This window comes from Scyliorhinus torazame, chromosome 5, assembly GCF_047496885.1.
Source record: "Scyliorhinus torazame isolate Kashiwa2021f chromosome 5, sScyTor2.1, whole genome shotgun sequence".
In the NCBI taxonomy this organism is placed as follows: Eukaryota; Metazoa; Chordata; class Chondrichthyes; order Carcharhiniformes; family Scyliorhinidae; genus Scyliorhinus; species Scyliorhinus torazame.
Genome location: NC_092711.1, coordinates 181,520,967 through 181,542,628, shown reverse-complemented (window position 1 = coordinate 181,542,628; position 21,662 = coordinate 181,520,967). Strand labels below are relative to the sequence as shown.

The window sequence follows — 21,662 nt, the reverse complement described above, 5'->3', positions numbered from 1 at the left end:
GGCATTTTTGCATTTGTATGGCTAAAAGATTCGACAGCACGCCTCTTATTGGGCAATATTTCATTGGCTGGCAAGTGAGTAACAAGAGGATACGAATCTCTGATCAGGTGTGGGGGGGGGTGGTCTGTGGAATCTGTTTCCGCAGAGGGTTAGGACATGTAATTTCCGGCGGAGAGAGAAGAGAAACATTTCAACGGGTTGAGGAAACGGACGAAGGGGATATCACCTTCAGGGATCAAAACACAAAGGCTGAAAGGGTACACGGTGGGGGGGGGGGGGGGGGGTCGAACAGCGTCTAGGAGAACAGTCAGGTTTGTGATGGACCCTTTGCCTTTTGCCGGCACAATGGACCGAACAGCCTGCCGATACCCAGCAAGATCCCATGGTTGTCGAAGCGAGATGATGAAGGAGCGTGCTGGAGATCAGGAGCGAGAGAAAGCAAAAACAAGCATACATTTGTGAGTTAAGTTTCTTTATTGAGTTGTCAACACCGCACACTTGTGAAGGGCTGAGAGGCAATTTCTGTACAAGAGGTGAGGATACAGGTCACTTAAAAAGCCGAGTGCACGTTAGCTGCAACAAATCTGAACAATACACTCTCCGCCTCGCTTACCTTGGAAAACTAACCAGTTAGTCTTGCCACCAGGGACGTTGGATCACAGATAATTGTTTCAAACATTTTGCTTATTTTGCACGGGGGGGGGCGGGGGGCGCAGAGAATGCGGGAAAACTGTTGCAAAGTTCGGTGAGATGATGTGCAATCAACTCTTAGGGGAAGGTCGGGAGATGAAGAAGAGAGACACCCCTGGAGGGCCCAGCTCAGTGCCTGCAATGTTTGTGTCTTGCAGCCCGAAGAGCCCCAATCGTAATTGTACTGTTGGGATGGGTGTCCGCCAGGTTTAAGATTTTAAGTGCTTTGACTCTGTGCTCAAGAACTCAAAGGTGGGGCGAGGGGGAAATGGACAGCCAGTGGCGTAGTGGTAATGTCACTGGACTAGTAACCCAGAAAGCGGGGTGGACGCGACTCACATCCCACCAGCACAGCTTTTCAAAATTCATTTACAGGATGTGGGCGTCGCTGGTTAGGCCAGCATTTATTGCCCATCCCTAGTTGCCTTTCCGAAGGTGGTGGTGTGCTGCCTTCTTGAACCGCTGCAGAGCCTGAGGTGTAGGGACACCCAGAGTGCTATGAGGAGGGAGTTCCAGGATTTTGACCCAGAGACAGTAGAGGAACCGTCGATATGTTTCCATGTCAGGGTGGTGAGTGACTTGAAGGGGAACTTCCAGGTGGTGGGGTTCCCAGGTATCTGCAGCTCTCGTCCTCTGAGATGATAGCGGTCGTGGGTTTGGAAGGCAAGAGTTTAAACTCAATGAATAAAATCTGGAATCGAAAACTGACTTCAGTGGTGGCAACAATCGTCAGCTGTCATACAAGTCCATCTTTTCTGGGAAGGAACTCGGCCAGCGTGGCAGAGTGGTTAGCACTGCTGCCTCACAGCGCCAGGGACCCAGGTTCGATTCCGGCCTTGGGTGACTGTCTGTGTGGAGTTTGCACTTTCATAGGTTATCATAGAATTTACAGTGCAGAAGGAGGCCATTCGGCCCATCGAGTCTGCACCGGCTCTTGGAAAGAGCACCCGACCCAAGGTCCACACCTCCACCCTATCCCCATAACCCAGTAACCCCACCCAACACTCAGGGCAATTTATCATGGCCAATCCACCTAACCTGCACGTCTTTGGACTGTGGGAGGAAACCGGAGCACCCGGAGGAAACCCACGCACACACGGGGAGGATGTGCAGTGACCCAAGCCGGAATCAAACCTGGGACCCTGGAGCTGTGAAGCAATTGTGCTATCCACAATGCTACCGTGCTGCCCCTTTCTCCCCATGTCTGCGTGGGTTTCCTCCCACAGTCCAAACATTAGGTGGATTGGCCATTCTAAATTGTCCCTTTGTGTCTTAAGATGTGCTGGTTAAGTGGTTTTACAGGATTGATGAGGGGGGGGGGGGGTCCCGTGCAAAAAAATGAGGAAGAGGAAAGTATTGACTGGCAAGGCTTCTCTTTGCTTGGAAACAGGTTGAGGGAGTGACCTAACTGAGCTCTTCAAAACGATGAAAGGCTTTGATGGCGTGGGTACGGGGAGTGTTTCCTCTCGTGGGGGAAGAGCACAACTAGAGTCCATCAATATAAGGTGGTCACCGAGGAATCCGATAGGGAATTCAGAAGAAACCTCTGCACCCAAAGAGTGGGGAGGAAGTGCAGCTCACTCTCACTGCGAGTGGTTAAACTGACCAGTGTAAGATGTATTTAAGGGGAAGTGAGGCAAATGCTGGAGGGAGAAGGGAGTATAGGATTATCACGATCCATTTAAGATGAGGAAAGAGGGGAGGATGTCCGAGGGGGTGTTTCAACAATGGCAGGGACTGAGTAGGATGAATGGCCTCTTTCTGTGCCTATGGAGTTCAAGCAAAGGTTCAGCTATGATCAGATCTTGCAGCGGGCGTGAAGGGCTGAATTGCTGACTCTATACTCTGGCCCCCGCACTCCCGTGAGCTCGCTGGTGTCTTAGCATGTTGGACGACTGCGTAAACCCCTTGCCGCACACAGAGCAGGAGAATGGCCGCTCCCCGGTGTGGACTCGCCGGTGCGCGAGAAGGTGTGTAGAGTGGGTGAATCCTTTCCCGCACAGTGAACAGAAGAATGGCCGCTCCCCGGTGTGCGTAAGACGGTGGCCCAGCAGCTCCTTGGCGCTGCGGAAGGTCATTCCGCAGTCCGTGCATTTTGACCTATCGGTGTGAACCCGCTGATGAGCCTGCAGACTGGTCGAAACAGCAAAGCCCTTCCCGCACTCAGAGCAGATGAAGGGCTTCTCCCCGGTGTGAACATGCTGGTGGGTCAGGAGGTGGGACAGCTGAGTGAACCCCTTCCCGCACTCAGGGCAGGTGAATGGCCTCTCCCCACTGTGGACCCGCTGATGGGTCAGCAGGTTGGATGAACTTTTGAACCCTTTCCCACACATGGGGCAGGTGAACGGCCTTTCCCCGGTGTGGACCCGCTGGTGGGTCAGGAGGTGGGACAACTGAGTGAATCCCTTCCCACACTCGGGACAGGTGAACGGCTTCTCCCCGGTGTGCAGACGCTGATGGGTCAGGAGGTTGGCCAGACTCGTAAACCCCTTCCCACACATGGGGCAGGTAAACGGCCTCTCCCTGGTGTGGACCCGCTGGTGAGTCAGAAGCGTGGACGACTGGGTGAATCCACTCCCGCACACGGGGCAGGTGAAGGGCCTCTCTCCGGAGTGAATCCACTGGTGGGTCAGCAGGTTGGACAGCCGCGTAAATCCCTTCCCGCAGACAGAGCAGATGAATGGCCTCTCCCCAGTGTGAACCCGCTGGTGTGTCAACAAATGGGAGGACTGAGTGAATCCCTTCCTGCACTGAGAGCAGGTGAACGGCCTCTCCCCAGTGTGACCGCGTCGATGGATTTCCAGCAGGGACGGGTAACTGAATGCCTTCCCACAGTCCTCACATTTACACGGTTTCTCCATGGTGCGGATGTCCTGTATCTCTCCAGGTTGGACGATAAGTTGAAGCCTCGTCCAATCTCAGAACATGTGTACGGTCTCTCCCTGCTGTGAATGGTGTGATGTTTTTTCAGGTTAAAGCTCTTCCCACAGTCAGTTCACTGAAACACTCTCACTCGGGTGGGGCGGGGGAGGGGGGCGGTGTTGAGTTTGTCTCGGTGCTTTTCCAGTCACACTGATGTTTGAAATCCCACAGACAAAACATTTCTCCTTCCGCTTTCGAAGGCCAACGATATTCAGGTGCCGATGAATTGAGTGACGCTGTCAGATCTCACACAATCCACCTGCAAATCCTGCGTAACAAGAATACAAAAGACAACACCGTAAGTACAGGATTGAAATCCGAACCAAACCGTTCACGTGTTTACCGGAATGTTCTTCCCCCTCCCCTCCCGCCTACCGGACTCAACATTGAGCTCAACAACATGGGAATCATCGAACGCTTAAAGAACAAAGAACAATACAGCACAGGAACAGGCCCTTCGGCCTGCCAAGCCTGTACCGGTCATACCACCCTTGGCCAAAATCTGCAGCACTTCCTTGTGCTGTATCCCTTGATACCCATCCCATCCTATCACAGGAAGAGGCCACTTGGCCCATTGTAAGAGTCCTTCCTCTTTATTTCCTTTGTTCCCATTTCTTTTATGTTATTATTTTTGGTCCATGGGACCATATTGGAATGTGCCTTTAATCAAATGAGTGCTGCCAGGACATTGTGTTCTGAGGTTTTGTATTTTGGAGAAGAAACCAGACCCGTCGACACTGAATGAATCTTACGAACCGGGTTTGGAGGAAGTTGGTTCTATTGGCTAACTGGCAACCACTGGATTGGCCAGGGATACTGTTCTGCCTGACAATTGTCAGCAATTGGTTCCTGCCGGGTGGGTTTTTTTTTCCCAGAGAAAACCTGCCAGAAGCCTCGAGACCCTCGAAGGAAGAGAAGCTGTGTTTTCTCCATCTTTCTGCTGCTGGTTCCCCGTTGTCTCCATGAGTCTGCAGTGAAGATCATTTCAAGCTGAAAGAAGAGAAAGTGCCCAACTAAAGGCCTAACCTTGAGAAAGAAACTAATTGGAAGACACCCGTCAAAGATGCTCATCCTTTTATTTTATTAATATTTACCTTACCTCTCAGCCACCCTTTTCCCTCTGTGCTGTGAGTGTGTGTGTGTAGAGTGGGAGTAGTTCGAAAGGGGTGGTTGGGAATCCGATAGTAAAGTTACATTTTTCTGTTAGTTGAATTATAATTACTGTTAAGAATTGCATCAAAGATCCTTTTTCCTTTTTATTTTTTTATTAATATTTCCTTTCTCGGCAGCACGGTGGCGCAGTGGGCTAGCCCTGTTGCCTCACGGTGCCGAGGTCCCAGGTTCGATCCTGGCTCTGGGTCACTGCCTGTGTGGAGTTTGCACATTCTCCCTGTGTTTGCGTGGGTTTCGCCCCCACAACCCAAAGATGTGCAAGGTAGGTGGATTGAACATGCTAAATTGCCCCTTAATTGGAAAACATGAATTGGGTACACTAAAAATCTTTTTTTTTAAAGAATAAAAGGTTCATGTTTAAATTGACAATGACTATAATCAATTTAACTCAACCAAAGCCATGGTGAGGCATTAATATAAAATCTAGTTTCACCTGTGGTGCAACTCCAGATCAAGTGGGGCTGTAATTAACTGCACGCTAGCCCAGGGGGTCTTGACACCATTGTGTCTGTTCTGACCGAAAAATGAGCCATCCAGCCTTTGGTGTGTGACCCTGCAGGTTACAGCATTTGAAGGTGCATATCCAGGCACCTTTCAAACAGGGGCTGGTTTAGCTCACTGGGCTAAATCGCTGGCTTTTAAGGCAGACCAGCAACATGGTTCATATTCCTGTACCAGCCTCCCCAAACAGGTGCTGGAATATGGCGACTAGGGGCTTTCCACAGTAACTTCATTTGAAGCCTACTTGTGATAATAAGCGATTTCATTTTCAACAAGCTTTTAAACTCCGGGCTTTGAACCCCTCCTCCATTTTGAATATACCCCCAGCCCTCCGTCATCACTGTTCTCTGAGGTAGAAAATTCCAAAGTCTAATGACACCCCGGCAAAGAAAGTAAATCTCCTAATCTCTGCCTTAAATCATAAGCATGCAAGTCCAGCAGGCAGTAAAAAAGGCAAATCTTGGCCTTCATAATGAGAGGATTTCAGTATTGGAGGAGGGATGATGTCTTACTGCAATTATACAGGGCCATGGTGAGGCCACACCTGGTGTATTGTGTGCAGTTTTGGTCTCCTTATCTGAGGAAGGGTGTTCTTGTTATGGAGGGAGAGCAGTGAAGGTTTACCAGGCTGACTCCTGGGCTGGCAGGAGTGATGTAGAGGGGAGTTAAGCCAGTTAGGTTTGTATTTGCTGGAGCTCAGAAGACTGAGGGGGGATATCATAGAAATTCTAACAGGACAAGACAAGGTAGATGCAGGAAAGATGTTCCCGATGGTGGGTGTGTCCAGGACAAGGGGTCACAGTCTGAGGATATGGGTAGATCATTTGAGACAGAGATGGGGAGAAATATCTTCACCCAGAGAGGGGTCGGCCAGTGGAATTTGCTCCCTCAGTCAGCAGTTGAGGCCAAAATAATATGTTTTCAAGAAACAGTTCTAATAATAATCTTTATTAGTGTCACAATTAGGCTTACATTTACATGGCTGTGAAAATCCCCGAGTCGCCACATTCCCGGCGCCTGCTCGGGTACACCGAGGGAGAATTCAGAATGTCCAAATTACCTAACAGCACGTCTTTGGACTGTGGGAGGAAACTGGACCACCCGGAGCAAACCCACGCGGACACGGGGAGAACATGCAGACTTCGCAGTGACCCAAGGCAGGAATCAAACCCAGGTCCCTGGCGCTGTGAAGCAATAGTGCTTACCACTGTGCTACCATGCCGCCCATAGTTAGGTATAGAACTTGGGCTAAAGGGTTCAAAGGAACATGGGGGGGGGGGGGTGGAGAGAGAGGCGGGATTAGGCTATTGAGTTGCACAATCAACGATGATCATAATGAATGATGGAGCAGGCTCGAAGGGCTTTATGGCCTCCTTCAGCTCCTATTTGTTCATGTTTCCATGTAACTCCATGAGCGGAAATGTCCTCACAATACCAGCTCTTTAAAGCACCCTCAAAACCTTTAGGGTTCAAAGGAAAAAAAATCACCTCTCCGTCTTCTGGACTCCAATGAGCAGAGGCCTGGACAGTGGACTCCAAGGAGTAGAGGCCTGGACAGGGGGCATAGACTGAATGGAGTTGGTAACAGGATTGGGGCGGGGAGGGGATGAGGAGAAATGTTTCACCCAGAGGGCGGCACTACCTATGTTGAAGCTGAAAGAGTCGACTCATTTAAAAGGTGCCTCGATCAGCATCTACAGACTAGGTGCTGGAAAGTACGCTTGAAATTAGCGACTGGTATCTTTCTGTTCGTTCTTTTAAGGTCAGCGTCAATGCCATGGCCTGAAGGACCCTCTTTCTTTTTTTAATATACAAGTTTAGAGGAGCCAATTTTTTTTTTTCAATTAAGGGGCAATTTAGCATGGCCAATCCTACTAACCAGCACACTTTGTGTTGTGGGGGTGAAACCCACGCAGACATGGGGAGAATGTGCAAACACCGCACGGACAGTGACCCAGGAGAGGACCCTCTTTCTGCATCATAACTTTTCCCTGCTTCTGGCTCCAACCTGCTCAACCTTTCCTTGTGAGACTGAAGCTTACCCTTCATCCCAGGGATAAGAGGGAACCATCTCTGAACTGCTTCCGATGCCATTGTGTCCCTCCTTCCAACAAGGTGATCAAAACTCTACACTGTACTCCAAATGATAGAATCATGCAATTCACAGTGCAGGCCATTCGGCCCATCAAGTCTGCACTGGCCCTTACAAAGAGCACCTTACTGAAGCCCACGTACCTACCCTATCCCATAACCCAGTAACCCCCACTTACATTTTTTGGACACTAAGGGCAATTTATCATGGCCAATCCATCTAACCTGCACATCTTTGGACTGTGGGAGAAAACCGGAGCACCCGGAGAAAACCCCCGCACACACGGGGAGAGCGTGCAGACTCCCCACTGACAGTGACCCAGCTGGGAATCGAATCTGGGACTCTGGAGCTCTGAAACAACTGTGCTAACCACTATGCTACCGTGCTACCCTGGACATGATCACCCTGGACATTCAGTGGCACGGCAGAATGCTGCAGTTTCGCCTGATTTCTCTGTCCCCAACATTGACCACCCCCCTCAGTCACCAAACTCCCCATTGCTTCCTCGGCTCCTCCACCAATTCCTGGTTTGAGTACGATGTGGAGATGCCGGCGTTGGAGCACAGTAAGAAGTCTGACAACACCAGGTTAAAGTCCAACAGGTTTGTTTCGAAGCACTGCTCCTTCCTCAGGTGAATTGTCAGTGCAGCACAGCTTTGATGGTGTGGGGCGGGGCTGCCTGTTGCACATGGGTTAGGACAGCGCACGCGCAGGAGGGCTCCGCCGGTACTGCGCATGCACAGCATGCAGACTGCGCCTGCGCAGATCTCCCACCAACACGAGCCTCCGCCATTGATTGGGGGGGCGGGGGCTCCTCCACCGTTGCTGACATCTCCCCGCCCCCTCCCAATGTCGACCACCCGCTGCCGACCTCCACTGATACTCTTTTCAAACCGATCTTGGTTCTTCATCGCTGTGATCGAGCTTAGTCGGCGAAATATCAGTTGGCCAAAAAAAAAAATTACGCACCGGTTTTGGGAAAACAAGATGCGCCGGTAGGCGGCCTCCTTCCTCCACCCGTCCACCTGATCCCCTCCCCCCAACCTCAGCGTCCAATGCAGCACGTCGCCGACGTCTCCCACACGCTCGGTCGAGACTGGGACGTAATAGACGTCGCCGGCGTCACGAACGCTCTGCTGGGACTGTGACGCCATACGGCGCCGGCGTCACCAACACTCAAGACGCCTGCGCGACTTACCGCGCCGACGCTGGGCGGACATGCGCATCCCTGCCCCTGGCCGGAGCTCTGATTGACAGGATGCTCCGTCAATAGGGGAACGCGGCCAAGAGGGCGTTTCTAGATGACACAACGGGCCAATCAGCGCTGAGCGAGGACAGGACGTCCATCCCCCTGAAGGACAAAAGGCTCCAATCCAACCCCTCCCCCATTGGCCTTGACACTGAAAATGTGGAGGGATAAGAAATAGAAGGTTTATTTCCTGTACCTTTTATCCACATACATTACCACTTGCAAAAACACTGTACCTTCTTTCACAACTAGGGCCACGGTAGCACAGTGGTTAGCACTGTTGCTTCACAGCGCCAGGGTCCCAGGTTCGATTCCCAGCTTGGATCACTGGCTGCAGAGTCTGCACCCTCTCTTCGTTCGATTCCCAGCTTGGATCACTGGCTGCAGAGTCTGCACCCTCTCTTCGTGTCTGCATGGGTTTTGTCCAGGCACTCTGGTTTCCTCCCACAAGGCCCGAAAGATGTGCTGTTTAGGTGAAATTGACATTCTGAATTCTCCCTCAGTATCTGAACCTGTGGCGACTAGGGACTTTTCACAGTAACGTCAATGCAGTGTTAATGTAAGCCTACTTGTGATACTAATAAAAATTGTAAACATTGCAAAAATACTGTACCTTCTTTCACAACAACAGAAGTAAATCAAATTATAATCAAATAAGTACAAGACACTATTTAGACCTCAGCTAGAATATTGTGCAAAGTTCTCCACTATATGAAGGATGTGAACGCACAGGAGAGAGTGCAGAAGACATTTAAAGAAATGGGTCCAAGGATTAGAAACTTCAGTTATGAGGATAGATTGGGGAGGTTGGGACTGTTCTCCTGGGAGAGAAGAAGGTTAAGAGGAGATTTGATGGAGATGTTCAAAATCATGAGGGGACTGGACAGAATAGATGTGGAAAAACTGCTCCCGCTCATAAAAGGATCAAGAATGAGAGAGGGCACAGATTTGAAGTGATTTGCAAAAGAAGCAAATGCAATGCGAGAAAAATCGTTTTCACACGAGTGGTTTGGGGTCTTGCTGTACAGAGATGGCTTGAATCCTCTACTTTGAGAAAGAGATTTTGTTTGCTAACTTAGAGTACAAATTCATTTTTTCCAATTAAGGGGCAATTTAGCGTGGCCAATCCACCTACCCGGCACATCTTTGTGTTGTGGGGGCGAAACCCACGCAAACACGGGGAGAATGTGCAAACTCCACATGGGCAGTGACCCAGAGCCGGGATAGAACCTGGGACCTCGATGCCGTGAGGCAGAAGTGCTAACCGCTGCATCATTGTGCTGCCCCAGAAAGAGAGATCTTTTGAGACTGCTTTAAAGAAAGAGACTTAACCCCCTTCAGAATAATGCAGAAACACTAGCTGGATTTGTTCAGAAGGTTTTCTCAGCTCACCTTCCAGCCAAAAACTAAAACTCTCTGAAAACCCTTAACACCTGACTGCTTCAACTCCTTTCTCCTCCCATCAATGACATAGGGGTGCCATGGTTGGCACTGCTGCCTCACAACCCTAGGGTCCCAGGTTTGATTCCCGGCTTGGGTCACTATCTGTGTGGAATTTGCACATTCTCCCTGTGTGTGCGTGGGTTTCCTCCAGGTGCTGTGGTTTCCTCCCACAGTCCAAAGACGTGCAGGTTAGGTGTATTGGACATGCAAAAAATTATCCCTCAGTGTCGAGGGATGTGCAGGCTAGGATATGGGGTTACGGGGTTAGGGTGGGGAGTGGGCCTAGGTAGAGTGCTCTTTCAAAGGGTTAGTGCAGACTTGATGGGCCGCAGGGTCTCCCGCATTCTGGGTTTCTATGATTCCATGATGATCTCACCAAGCTGAACACAATGGGTGCGATCTAACGGAAAGGTTTCCAAGTGTAATTTGTGACGGGATTCGCTGGGAATTTCCCGCCGGCTCAGTTGATGAATTCCCTACCGCTATCTAACCACACTTAGTCAATTTTGGGGGCCCTGAGAGTTTCTCCCGGTCAAGCCCTGACAATTATTATTATCACTGGGAAGCTGAAATCGCTGGCCAGACCGGCTCCTCAGAGATCAGGCCACCATTTTGAAAGGGGGCTGCAATCTCTAAATGGGCTTGTGGGTCCCGCATGCCCCCCACCCATGGGGAATGTCACCCCCCACACACTCCCACCAAGTGATGGCACCCCCCCCTCCCCCTCCCACCCGATGCGGTCACTGAGGGCACCCCCCTTTTCAGGCCTTCCCACACCCCCTTTAGGGCTTCCCCTTCCAGGACCCTCACCCTTCATCTCCCCAACATTTCAGAGGCCTCTTCATACCCGCTATGCACACCCCCCACCCACCCTTCATACCACCCATCCACCCTCCTTTCATAGGCACAGCCCCCCTCAGGCCCTGATCCCTGGCAGTGACACCCTGGAACCCAGGCAATGCCACCCTGGCAGCGCTCCTACCAGCTTTGCGGTGCACCTTGGCAGTGTCTGGGTGGCAGTGCCAGATTGTCAGCCTGGCAGTGCCACAGTGCACATGCTAGGGGGGCAGGTTGGCACAGTGGTTAGCACAATTGCTTCACAGCTCCAGGGTCCCAGGTTCAATTCCAAGCTTGTATCACTGTCTGTGCGGAGTCTGTACGTTCTCCCCGTGTGTGCGTGGGTTTCCTCCGGGTGCTCCGGTTTCCTCCCACAGTCCAAAGATGTGCAGGTTAAGTGGACTGACCATGCTGAATTGCCCTCAGTGTCCAAAAAGGTTAAGTGGGGGTTACTGGGTTATGGGGATAGGGTAGATACGTGGGCTTGAGTAGGGTGCTCTGTGTAAGGGCTGGTGCAGACCCAATGGGTCGAATGGCCTCCTTCTGCACTGTAGATTTCAAACCTCCGTGTTTAATTTGTGTCTTCAATTCATGTGCCTTGTTCATCAGACTCCTTGCATTAAAATAAAGACCATCCGATCTTGCCACACTCCCTGTGACCTAACTGGTCGAGATATTGTATGCCTTCCTGAAACACTTTAATTCTGGCTGTGTATCACCACCTGCTGAACCTTCTCTCAAGATCCCAGGCCCCTGCCAAGTTAGTTTGAACCCTCCCCAACAGCACTAGCAAATCTCCTTGCAAGGGCACGGATCCCATTTTGGTTCAGGCAGTACCGTCCGTCTTGTACATGTCATAATATACACCAGTATATCATGGTGCAGACACATACACTGATGGACACACAGCAAGACCAATCAACACACACAACACCGCAGCCAATCATCAGTTAGAGCACACTCACTATAAAGACAGGGGGCATCAGAGTTCCCGCTCATTCGGGATGCAGCTTCTCAGAAGGACAGAGCTTACAGCTTACAGCACAGATCTTCACCATGTGCTGAGTGTATAGACTGGTTAGGACAGGCATAGGTCTTTAGTTTAATCTGACATCGTGTTAACCCACAGTGAAAGTATGTTCAACAGTTTCTAACTTAATAAAATAGTGTTGTACTATTTTAAGTGTTGGTGGCCTGTATGTGTTCCACGGATCCAGAGCACCCAACACAACATACCCAGGTGTTGAGGGATGTTAGAACTTCTTAGACCTACCTGCAAGCGATCTGCCTTCCACCAGCATACAGCCATGCTGCAAAATGCTCCGCATCACCGGTAACCTAGGGGCCAACTGGAAGATATTCAAACAATGCTTCCAGCTCTACCTTGAAGCCACAGACCGGGAAGCTGCCTCAGACACCAGGAAGATCGCTCTCTTCCTATCCACGGCCGGGGAACATGCCATCCACATTTTCAATTCTCTCACCTTTGCTGATGGTGAAGATAAATCAAAATTCAAGACGGTCCTCCTCAAGTCTGACAGTCACTGCAACATCGCGGTAAATGAAAGTTTTGTGCGCTATGTATTCCAACAGCGTTTGCAGGCTAAGGATGAACCTTTCCAGTCCTTTCTCACCCACCTCTGCATCCTTGCGCAGTCTGTAATTACGGGCCCACCTCTGACTCCATGATACGCGACCAGATTGTTTTCAGTGTTCAGTCGGACCCCCTACGCCAGCAGCTCCTCAAGGTAAAGCAGCTCACCCTAGCGATTGCCATCGAGACCTGCGTGCTACACGAACACGCCATTAGTCGGTATTCCCACATCCAAGCGGCTGAAACGGCGCGGCAAGGTCCCCACGAGGCAGAACGGGTCCAAGCAATCGAGCAACTCCAGGGCCTCAGCCTGGATGAGGGCGGCCATTTTGCGCGCTTTTCGCGGACTCCCGCGCTTGTGCGCACCGAACGAGGGGACGGCGACGTCGACGAACATACTGCGCAGGCGCGCACCACGTACGACCGCACCGCGCATGCGTGGTGGCGCAGCGAATGTACTGACGCTGCAACGTGCGACAACTGTGGCTCCGCCCACTTAAAGCGGCAATGCCCTGCCAAATCCCGACGATGCCTGAGATGTGGCAAACTTGGCCACTATGCTGCTTTCTGCAGATCAGCTAAGCTTGCCAACTCTTATCGCTCCAGCCAGCCTCGCAGGGATGTCCGGGCCATTCAACCCATGGTCACCAAATCCGATTCGGACCTGCTACCCGATATTGACACCGAGGACCCGAAGGTGCCTTTTCGAGTCGGTATCGTTACAAAAAACAGGGTGTACCCGAAGCAAAGAATCCAGCCTCTATCGGTATACAGCATCGATCCATACGATGAGTGGTGTGCCATTCTGGCGGTCAATCAGTCCCAAATACGATTCCGCCTGGAAACTGATGCCTCCGCCAATCTCATTGCGCGGTCTGACCTCCAAAGCCTTTGTGTCAAACCAGCCATCCTGCCATCAGCCTGCCAGCTATTAGATTATAATGACAATGCCATTGCTGCCAGCGGCTCATGCCAACTTGAAGTGACGCACAGGTCACACAAAGCCATCCTTCCCTTTGAAATCGTGGGCTCCTCGAAAGCCTCCCTGCTTGGCGTGCAGGCATGCAAGCTGTTGAACCTAGTTCAGAGAGTTCACTCTCTCTCTCCTGCTGACGCATCTGCCTTTCAGGATACCGACTTCAGGGCGCAGCTCAACGCCATTATCAACAAGTACCACGATGTCTTCGAGGGCATGGGCACGCTCCCATGGGTCAGTTCCATGGTATGTGTAAAAAAGCCTTCTGGCGAATTGAGAATTTGCATTGATCCCAAGGATCTAAATCGCAATATTATGAGAGAGCACTATCCAATTCCCAAGCACGAAGAGCTCACATGTGAGATGGCTCGCGCCAAGCTCTTCACCAAACTTGACGCCTCAAAAGGATTCTGGCAAATCCAGCTCGATAAATCCAGCAGGAAACTTTGCACATTTAACACCCCCTTTGGCAGATATTGTTACAACAGGATGCCGTTTGGGATCATATCTGCATCAGATGTGTTCCATAGGATTATGGAACAAATGATGGAAGGCATTGAAGGTGTTCGCGTCTATGTCGATGACATAATAATTTGGTCCACCATCCTGCAGGAGCATGTTAGTCGCCTCCAGCCCGTATTCAGACGTATACATGAGCATGGCCTCCGCCTCAACAGGGCCAAATACTCTTTTGGCCAGACGGAACTCAAGTTCCTCGGGGACAACTTCTCCCAATTGGGTGTGCAGCCGGATGCGGACAAGGTAGCTGCCATCACAGCTATGAAAACACGGTCCTCCGATTTCTGGGCATGGTCAATTTTTTAGGGAAATTCATCCAAAACCTCGCCTCTCATACCACGGTTCTCAGGAACTTGGTCAGGAAGATGACAGACTTCCAATGGCTCCCTGCCCACGAGCACGAATGGAGAGAATTCAAGACAAAACTGACCACGGCACCGGTCTTAGCCTTCTTTGGTCCAGCAAAGGAGACCAACATTTTGACCGATGCCAGTCAATCCGGCATTGGGGCAGTGCTCCTTCAACGTGATGAAGCCTCATCATGGGCCACCGTTGCATATGCGTCACGTGCGATGACCCCCACGGAGCAGCGCTACGTGCAGATAGAAAAGGAGTGCCTGGGCCTTCTGACTGGTGTGGTTAAGTGTCACGATTATGTCTACGGACTTCCTCAATTCACCGTCGAGACTGACCATCGCCCGCTGGTTAATATAATACAGAAAGACTTGAATTACGTGACGCCTCGCCTCCAGCGTATTCTTCTCAAGCTCCAGCGATACGACTTCCAGCTGGTATACACACTAGGCAAAGACCTCATCATTGCTGATGCTCTCTCCAGGGCAGTCAACACTCCATGTGGCCCAGCGGGATTTGTCTGCCAGATTGACGCCCATATGGCATTGGCAGCCTCCAATCTACCTGCCTCGGATGAATACCTCGTCCAAATTCGCTGCGAGACGGCGGCTACAGCGTGTCATGCGCCACCTAACGGACGGGTGGCTCAAGGGCCAATGCCCTCAATTCTATGATGTCAGAGATGATCTGGGGGTAGTAGACGGGGTTCTTCTAAAACTGGACCGCATTGTCATCCCGCATAGCATGCGCCAGCTTGTCCTGGAACAACTACACGAGGGCCACCTTAGCGTGGAAATGTGCCACCGACGGGCCCGAGAGGCAGTGTACTGGCCCGGCATTAATGAGGACATAGCCAACACAGTGCTCAACTGCCCCACTTGTCAGCGCTTCCAGCCGGCCCAACCACGTGAGACCCTGCAGCCCCATGAGTTGGTCACGTCACCATGGACCAAGGTGGGCATCGACCTGTTCCATGCGCTGGGTAGAGACCATGTCCTGATCTTGGACTACTTTTCGAATTACCCGGAGGTGATACAGTTGCACGACCTCACCTCGTCTGCAGTCATTCATGCATGTAAAGAAACCTTTGCTCGACACGACATCCCACTCACGGTAATGTCGGACAATGGCCCCTCTTCGCCAGTCAGGAATGGTCCAACTTTGCCAGGCGGTACAATTTTGCCCATGTGACGTCCAGTCCCCTGTACCCCCAATCCAACGGCAAAGCGGAGAAGGGGGTACATATAGTCAAACGGCTCCTATGCAAGGCTGCCGATGCTGGGTCCGATTTCTACCTTGCCTTGCTGGCCTATCGCTCCGCCCCACTGTCCACTGGCCTGTCGCCAGCCCAGTTACTCATGGGTCACACCCTGAGGACGACGGTGCCGTCCATCCATGTCCCAGACCTCGACCACGTTCCGGTCCTTCGCCGGATGCAGCTGTCTCGTGCACAGCACAAGGCGGCTCATGACTCCCGTGCAGCTGATCTCCATGCTCTGGCTCCAGATGACAACGTCCGCATCCATCTTCTGGATGGTAGCTAGACTGCAACCACTGTTGTCCTTCGGCAGGTGGCCCCCCCACTCGTTCCTGGTTCGTCTACCGGATGGCTCTATTCTGCGCCACAATCGACGCGCCCTTCGTCTCATTCCACGCTCGCCACGTGATCCTCCAGTGTCGCCTCGCCCTCCTGCTGACCCTGCCACGGACTATGCAGAGCTCCCTGTCACTCTGCCTCCCCCTGACTTTGACGCAGTCCAGCCCGCTCCTGAACCGGCGGCTCTCGACCCACCCTTGAGGCGGTCAACCAGAAGTCGTCGCCCACCTCAGAGACTAAATTTATGAACTTTTCGAACTTATGGACTCTCTGAATTGTTTTGTTGCTTTGTTTGATCGTTTCCCTGGTTTGTATATAGTGTTGATCTCATTACTCTTGTTGCATATTGCTTCTCTGCACCAGGCACCTTCCCATGTAAATAGCTTAGTTCTCATGTACGTAGTCCTGTAAATATGTCTTCGCACCCCACACGTAGTTAGGAACATTCTCACCACACATTATTTATTGCCACACACATACATTTCTTTATAAAAGGGGGAATATCATAATATACACCAGTATATCATGGTGTAGACACACACACTGATGGACACACAGTGGGACCAATCAACACACACAACACCGCAGCCAATCACCAGTTCGAGCACACTCACTATATAGACAGAGGGCATCAGAGTTCCCGCTCATTTGGGATGCAGCTTCTCAGAAGGACAGAGCTTACAGCACAGATCTTCACCATGTGCTGAGTGTCTAGACTAGTTAGGACAGGCATAGGTCTTTAGTTTAATCTGACATCGTGTTAACCCACAGTGAAAGTATGTTCAACAGTTTCTAACTTAATAAAATAGTGTTGTACTATTTTAAGTGTCAGTGGCCTGTATGTGTTCCATGGATCCAGAGCACCCAACACAACAGTACAGATCCAACTGTCCCCAAAAATGGTTCCAATATCTTAGAAATGTAAAGCTCTCCCTCCTGCACCATTTCTCCAGCCATGCATTCATCTGGACTAACCTCTTATTCTGTACTCACTCGCAGGTGGCACCGGAAGTAATTCAGCGATTACTACTTTCTGGGTCCTTTTTAATCTTCCTAGCTCCCTAAATTCTGCTTTCAGGACCTCATCCCATTTTCCGCCTAGAACGTCCGTACCAATATGTACCAGGATATCTGTCTGTTTGCCCTCACCCTTCAGTATACCCTTCAGTGACATCCCTGACCCTGGCACCAGGGAGGCAACATACCATGCTGTGTACAGAGGCAGTAAGACATCTTTGCTTCGGTACTCAAGTCCTCTTGCAATGGTGGCCAACATACTATTTGCCTTGCTAACTGCTTGCTGTTCGTACAAACATACGAATTAGGATCAGGAGTAGGCCACTCGGCCCCTCGCGCCTGCTCTGCCATTCAACAAGAAATGACCTGTTCTGATTGTAAACTCAATGCTATATTCCTGCCTAACACCCCCCCCCCCCCCCGATAACCTGCTGCCACCAAGAACCAAACTGTAAAGCCAACAACAATTGATACTGCATAAGAAGAGAGTTGGCCAGTGGCCTCTGATTGGTGGAGATGTTGCCAAGGACTGTCACGCTTTCATTAAAATTCAAACCAGGCCGTTTTTTGAGTGCTTTTTAAAATTCCCTCGGATTGCAAGTCTGGTGATATGAGCAGGTGACCACCATCGACCCATGGAAAGAGGGAGGTGAAGAAGGGTGGGAGTAGTCTGATGGGGCGATTACTATCAATTTTGAGAGGCACGACTCTCTTTTCCATTTTGTGCATCTTCGAGGAGGGCTTCTCGATCAAACTATCCCATTTAAGGTGTCCCTAATGATTCTCCTCAGCATCTTAATCTTACTAAGTGAAGCTAAAAGGATCTTCTAGTTACCCAGTGCTACCTTAACAAGAATTCAGCCCTTCGAACCTGCTCCACCATTCAATATGACCATGGCTCGATCCTAACACCATATTCCTGCGCTCTCCCCATAATCCTTGATGCTATTGAAATCTAAAAATGAATCTTATCTCTTTCTTGAATACAGGTGTCTTGTCTTCTGTGGTGGAGATCTCCACAGGTTCACCATTCTCTGAGTGAACATAGAACATCGAAAAATACAGCACAGAACAGGCCCTTCGGCCCACGATGTTGTGCCAAACTTTTGTCCTAGATTAATCATAGATTATCATAGAATTTACAGTGCAGAAGGAGGCCATTCGGCCCATTGAAGAAATCTTTCCTCATTTAAGTCTTCAATGGTCTTACTCGGTCTCCTGAGATTGTGTCCCCTTGTTCTAGATCCCTAGATCAAATGAAGCTACTGTGAAAAGCCCCTAGTCGCCACATTCCGGCGCCTGTTCGGGGAGTCTGGTACAGGAATCGAACCGTGCTGCTGGCCTGCCTTGGTCTGCTTTCAAAGCCAGCGATTTAGCCCTGTGCTAAACCAGCCCCTGTCATCGAGGCTTTGTATAACTGCAGTAAGACATCCCTACTTCTGAACTCAAATCTTTGTGCAACGAAGACCAACATAGGCAGCATAATGGCACAGTGGTTAGCACTGCTCTCTCACTGCGCCAGGGACCTGGGTTCAATTTCAGCCTTGGGTTACTGTCTGTAATCAGTTTGTACGTTCTTCCCGTGTCTGTGTGGACTTCATCCAGGTGCTCCGGTTTCCTCCCACAGTCCAAAAATGTACAGGTTAGGTGGATTGGCCATGATAAATTGCCCCTTTGTGTCCAGGGACGTGCAGGTTAGGTTATAGGGATAGGACATGGTGGGTAGGTGTGTGGACCTAAGTAGAGAGTTTGGAGGATCGGTGCAGACTTGAAGGACCCAATGGCCTCCTTCTGCACTGTAGGGATTCTATACCATTTGCCTCCCTTATGCCCCCTTGTTATTGACCCTTCAACTAAGGGGAACAGCTGCTTTCTATTCACCCTATCAATGTCCCTCATAATTTTGTACACCTCAATCAGGTACCCCTCAGCCTTCTCTACTCTAAGGAGAACAACCTCAGCCTATCCAGCCTCTCTTCATAGCTGAAACGCTCCAGCCCAGGCAACATCCTGGTGAATCTCTTATGCACCCTTTCTGAGTCAGGTGACCTCAGACTGACTAGGGCAGTGTTTTTCAAATCTGTTTCCCGGGACCCACTTTTGTCAACAGAACGACCTTTGGGACCCATGCTGGCTGACCTTTGTGATACACAGCATGTTTGCTTACCTTTAATGCAAATGCGGAGCCTGATTGGTTCGCACAAGCTCACTTGAATCAGTTCAAAGAGGGAAAATGCAATGCGCATATCAGGTGCAGAGTTCAGCCAGTTCCTTCGTGCCATCTTCATCTTTATGAAAACAGAAAACCCAACCTCGCACATGTAGTTCCTCATGAAGGACAATAGCAAGAAAATGCTTGTTTTACTCAGCAGTGGATAACCCTCGGAGATGCTACACCAGAATTCTGAAAGCCACATAGGCTTTTAACGTGTTTTTAATGTGGTATTACAGGTCAGCTCAGCAGCATATTCTTTTCACTTAGAGTCGGCAGCAAATTAATAACTGACTCTGGGGTCTCAAGCTCAAAAGGAATTTTTCACCCACCACTTCTTTCAAAATCTGAAACTTCCCCTCTCTTTTTCCAGTACTTGCCTGCATGTAATACACATGGACTTTGCATCCTTATTTGCATTGGCACAATTAACAAAACCATACCTCAAGAAATCATCTTTATACTGCTTTATTCCCGAGTTCAGTTTCTTCTTTGCAGGATGTGAACCTGAGGTGCTGGAGCTGTGTACAGAGCTAACACTAGCACTGCTCTGTCCTGCCCTGGACTCTCCTGAGCTGCTCTCTCCAGCAGATTCTGTTGTGAGATCTTGTCCAATAGGTAAACTGCCTGTTTGAGTCTCTGGCCATCTCTTACTTTTTTAAAAATACATTTAGAGTACCCAATTCATTTTTTCCAATTAAGGGGCAATTTAGCGTGGCCAATCCACCTACACTGCACATCTTTGTGTTGCAGGGGCAAACACGGGGAGAATGTGCAAATTCCACTCGGACAGTGACCCGGGGCCGGGATCGAACCTGGGACCTTGGCGCCGTGAGGCAGCAGGGCTAACCACTGCGCCACCGTGCTACCCCCATCTCTTACTTTTAAGAAAACCATTCATCTTCACAGTTCACTTGCCTTGCTTGCCAGCAGCTGGAAAATGGAAGCAACACTGCCCTGTAATTTGGCACCAAAAGCACGTGCCTGGAGACAGCTCTAGGGTCCCAGGTTCGGTTCCCGGCTTGCGTCACTGTCTGTGCGGAGTCTGCACGTTCTCCCTGTGTCTGCCAGTGTCTGCGTGGGTTTCCTCCACGTGCTCCGGTTTCCTCCCACAAGTCCCAAAAGATGTGCTGTTAGGTAATTTGGACATTCTGAATTCTCCCTGGGTACCCAAACCGGCGCCGGAATGAGGAGTCTAGGGGCTTTTCACAGTAACTTTATTGCAGTATTAATGTAAGCCTACTTGTGACAATAAAGATTATTATTCATCTGTTGTTTGTATATATTTGACCAACAGTTAATGTTAATAAATCATTTATAGCTTTAACTACAAATTTTCTTGTACTATAAATCGGGCCATCCAACAAGAACATTATCTGGTACCAGGACTAGATGGTATTAAACACTGAGAAAAAATATCACATCATAGAGTGAAGCCTGCCACGGGATCCAGAGATTTGAACATTTTGCAGACTGCAAGAATGAACTACATGGAGTTGTTGAAGCCACCAATGAGTCTCAGATTTCATGGTAATGTGGACAATTGGCGTGTGTTTAAACAACAATTGAATGTGTATCTTACTGCAGTAAATTTAGGCGATCAATCAGATTCACATAAGGTAGTGATGCTCCTAACAACGACAGGGCCCGACGCAATTGCTGTGTTTAATACGTTTGAATTTGCAAACGGTGAAGATAGTAAAAATTGCAATGACGTAATTTGAAACAGTTTCAAATTCCTAGGGGTGCACATCTCCAAAAATCTGTCCTGGTCCACCCACGTCGACGCTACCACCAAGAAAGCACAACAGCGCCTACACTTCCTCAGGAAACTAAGGAAATTCGGCATGTCCACATTGACTCTTACCAACTTTTACAGATGCACCATAGAAAGCATCCTATCGGGCTGCATCACAGCCTGGTATGGCAACTGCTCGGCCCAGGACCGCAAGAAACTTCAGAGAGTCGTGAACACCGCCCAGTCCATCACACGAACCTGCCTCCCATCCATTGACTCCATCTACACCTCCCGCTGCCTGGGGAAAGCGGGCAGTATAATCAAAGATCCCTCCCACCCGGCTTACTCACTCTTCCAACTTCTTCCATCGGGCAGGAGATACAGAAGTCTGAGACCACGCACGACAGACTCAAAAACAGCTTCTTCCCCACTGTCACCAGACTCCTAAATGACCCTCTTATGGACTGACCGCATTAACACTACACCCTGTATGCTTCATCCGATGCCAGTGCTTATGTAGTTACATTGTATACCTTGTGTTGCCCTATTATGTATTTTCTTTTCTTCCCTTTTCTTCCCACGTACTTAATGATCTGTTGAGCTGCACGCAGAAAAATACTTTTCACTGTACCTCGGTACACGTGACAATAAACAAATCCAATCCAATCCAATCCAATGAAGATTTGCTGAAAATGCCACCCCCAGAATGAAATTTCTGAACACTATGGGTGGGTTCTCCGTAGCCCAA

General features: G+C 50.1%; 1 protein-coding gene across 5 annotated transcripts in view; it reads right to left on the bottom strand.

Annotated features, from left to right (window-relative positions):
• Positions 1-455: 455 nt before the first annotated feature.
• The window catches only part of LOC140420770 (uncharacterized), a 35,453-nt gene continuing 14,246 nt past the window's right edge, over positions 456-21,662 (bottom strand). The window contains exons 1-3 of one of the 5 annotated variants that reach the window (XM_072504755.1): positions 8,348-8,564; positions 4,369-4,602; positions 456-3,880 (exon numbers count right to left, since the gene is read on the bottom strand). In XM_072504755.1, the coding sequence (XP_072360856.1) occupies positions 2,529-3,551 (1,023 nt within the window). In that variant the 5' untranslated portion in view covers positions 3,552-3,880; positions 4,369-4,602; positions 8,348-8,564 and the 3' untranslated portion in view covers positions 456-2,528. Of the gene's footprint in view, positions 3,881-4,368; positions 4,603-4,711; positions 4,926-8,347; positions 8,565-21,662 lie in introns of those variants that run through there. The other 4 variants (XM_072504756.1, XM_072504754.1, XM_072504757.1 and 1 more) reach the window with 4 other exon arrangements.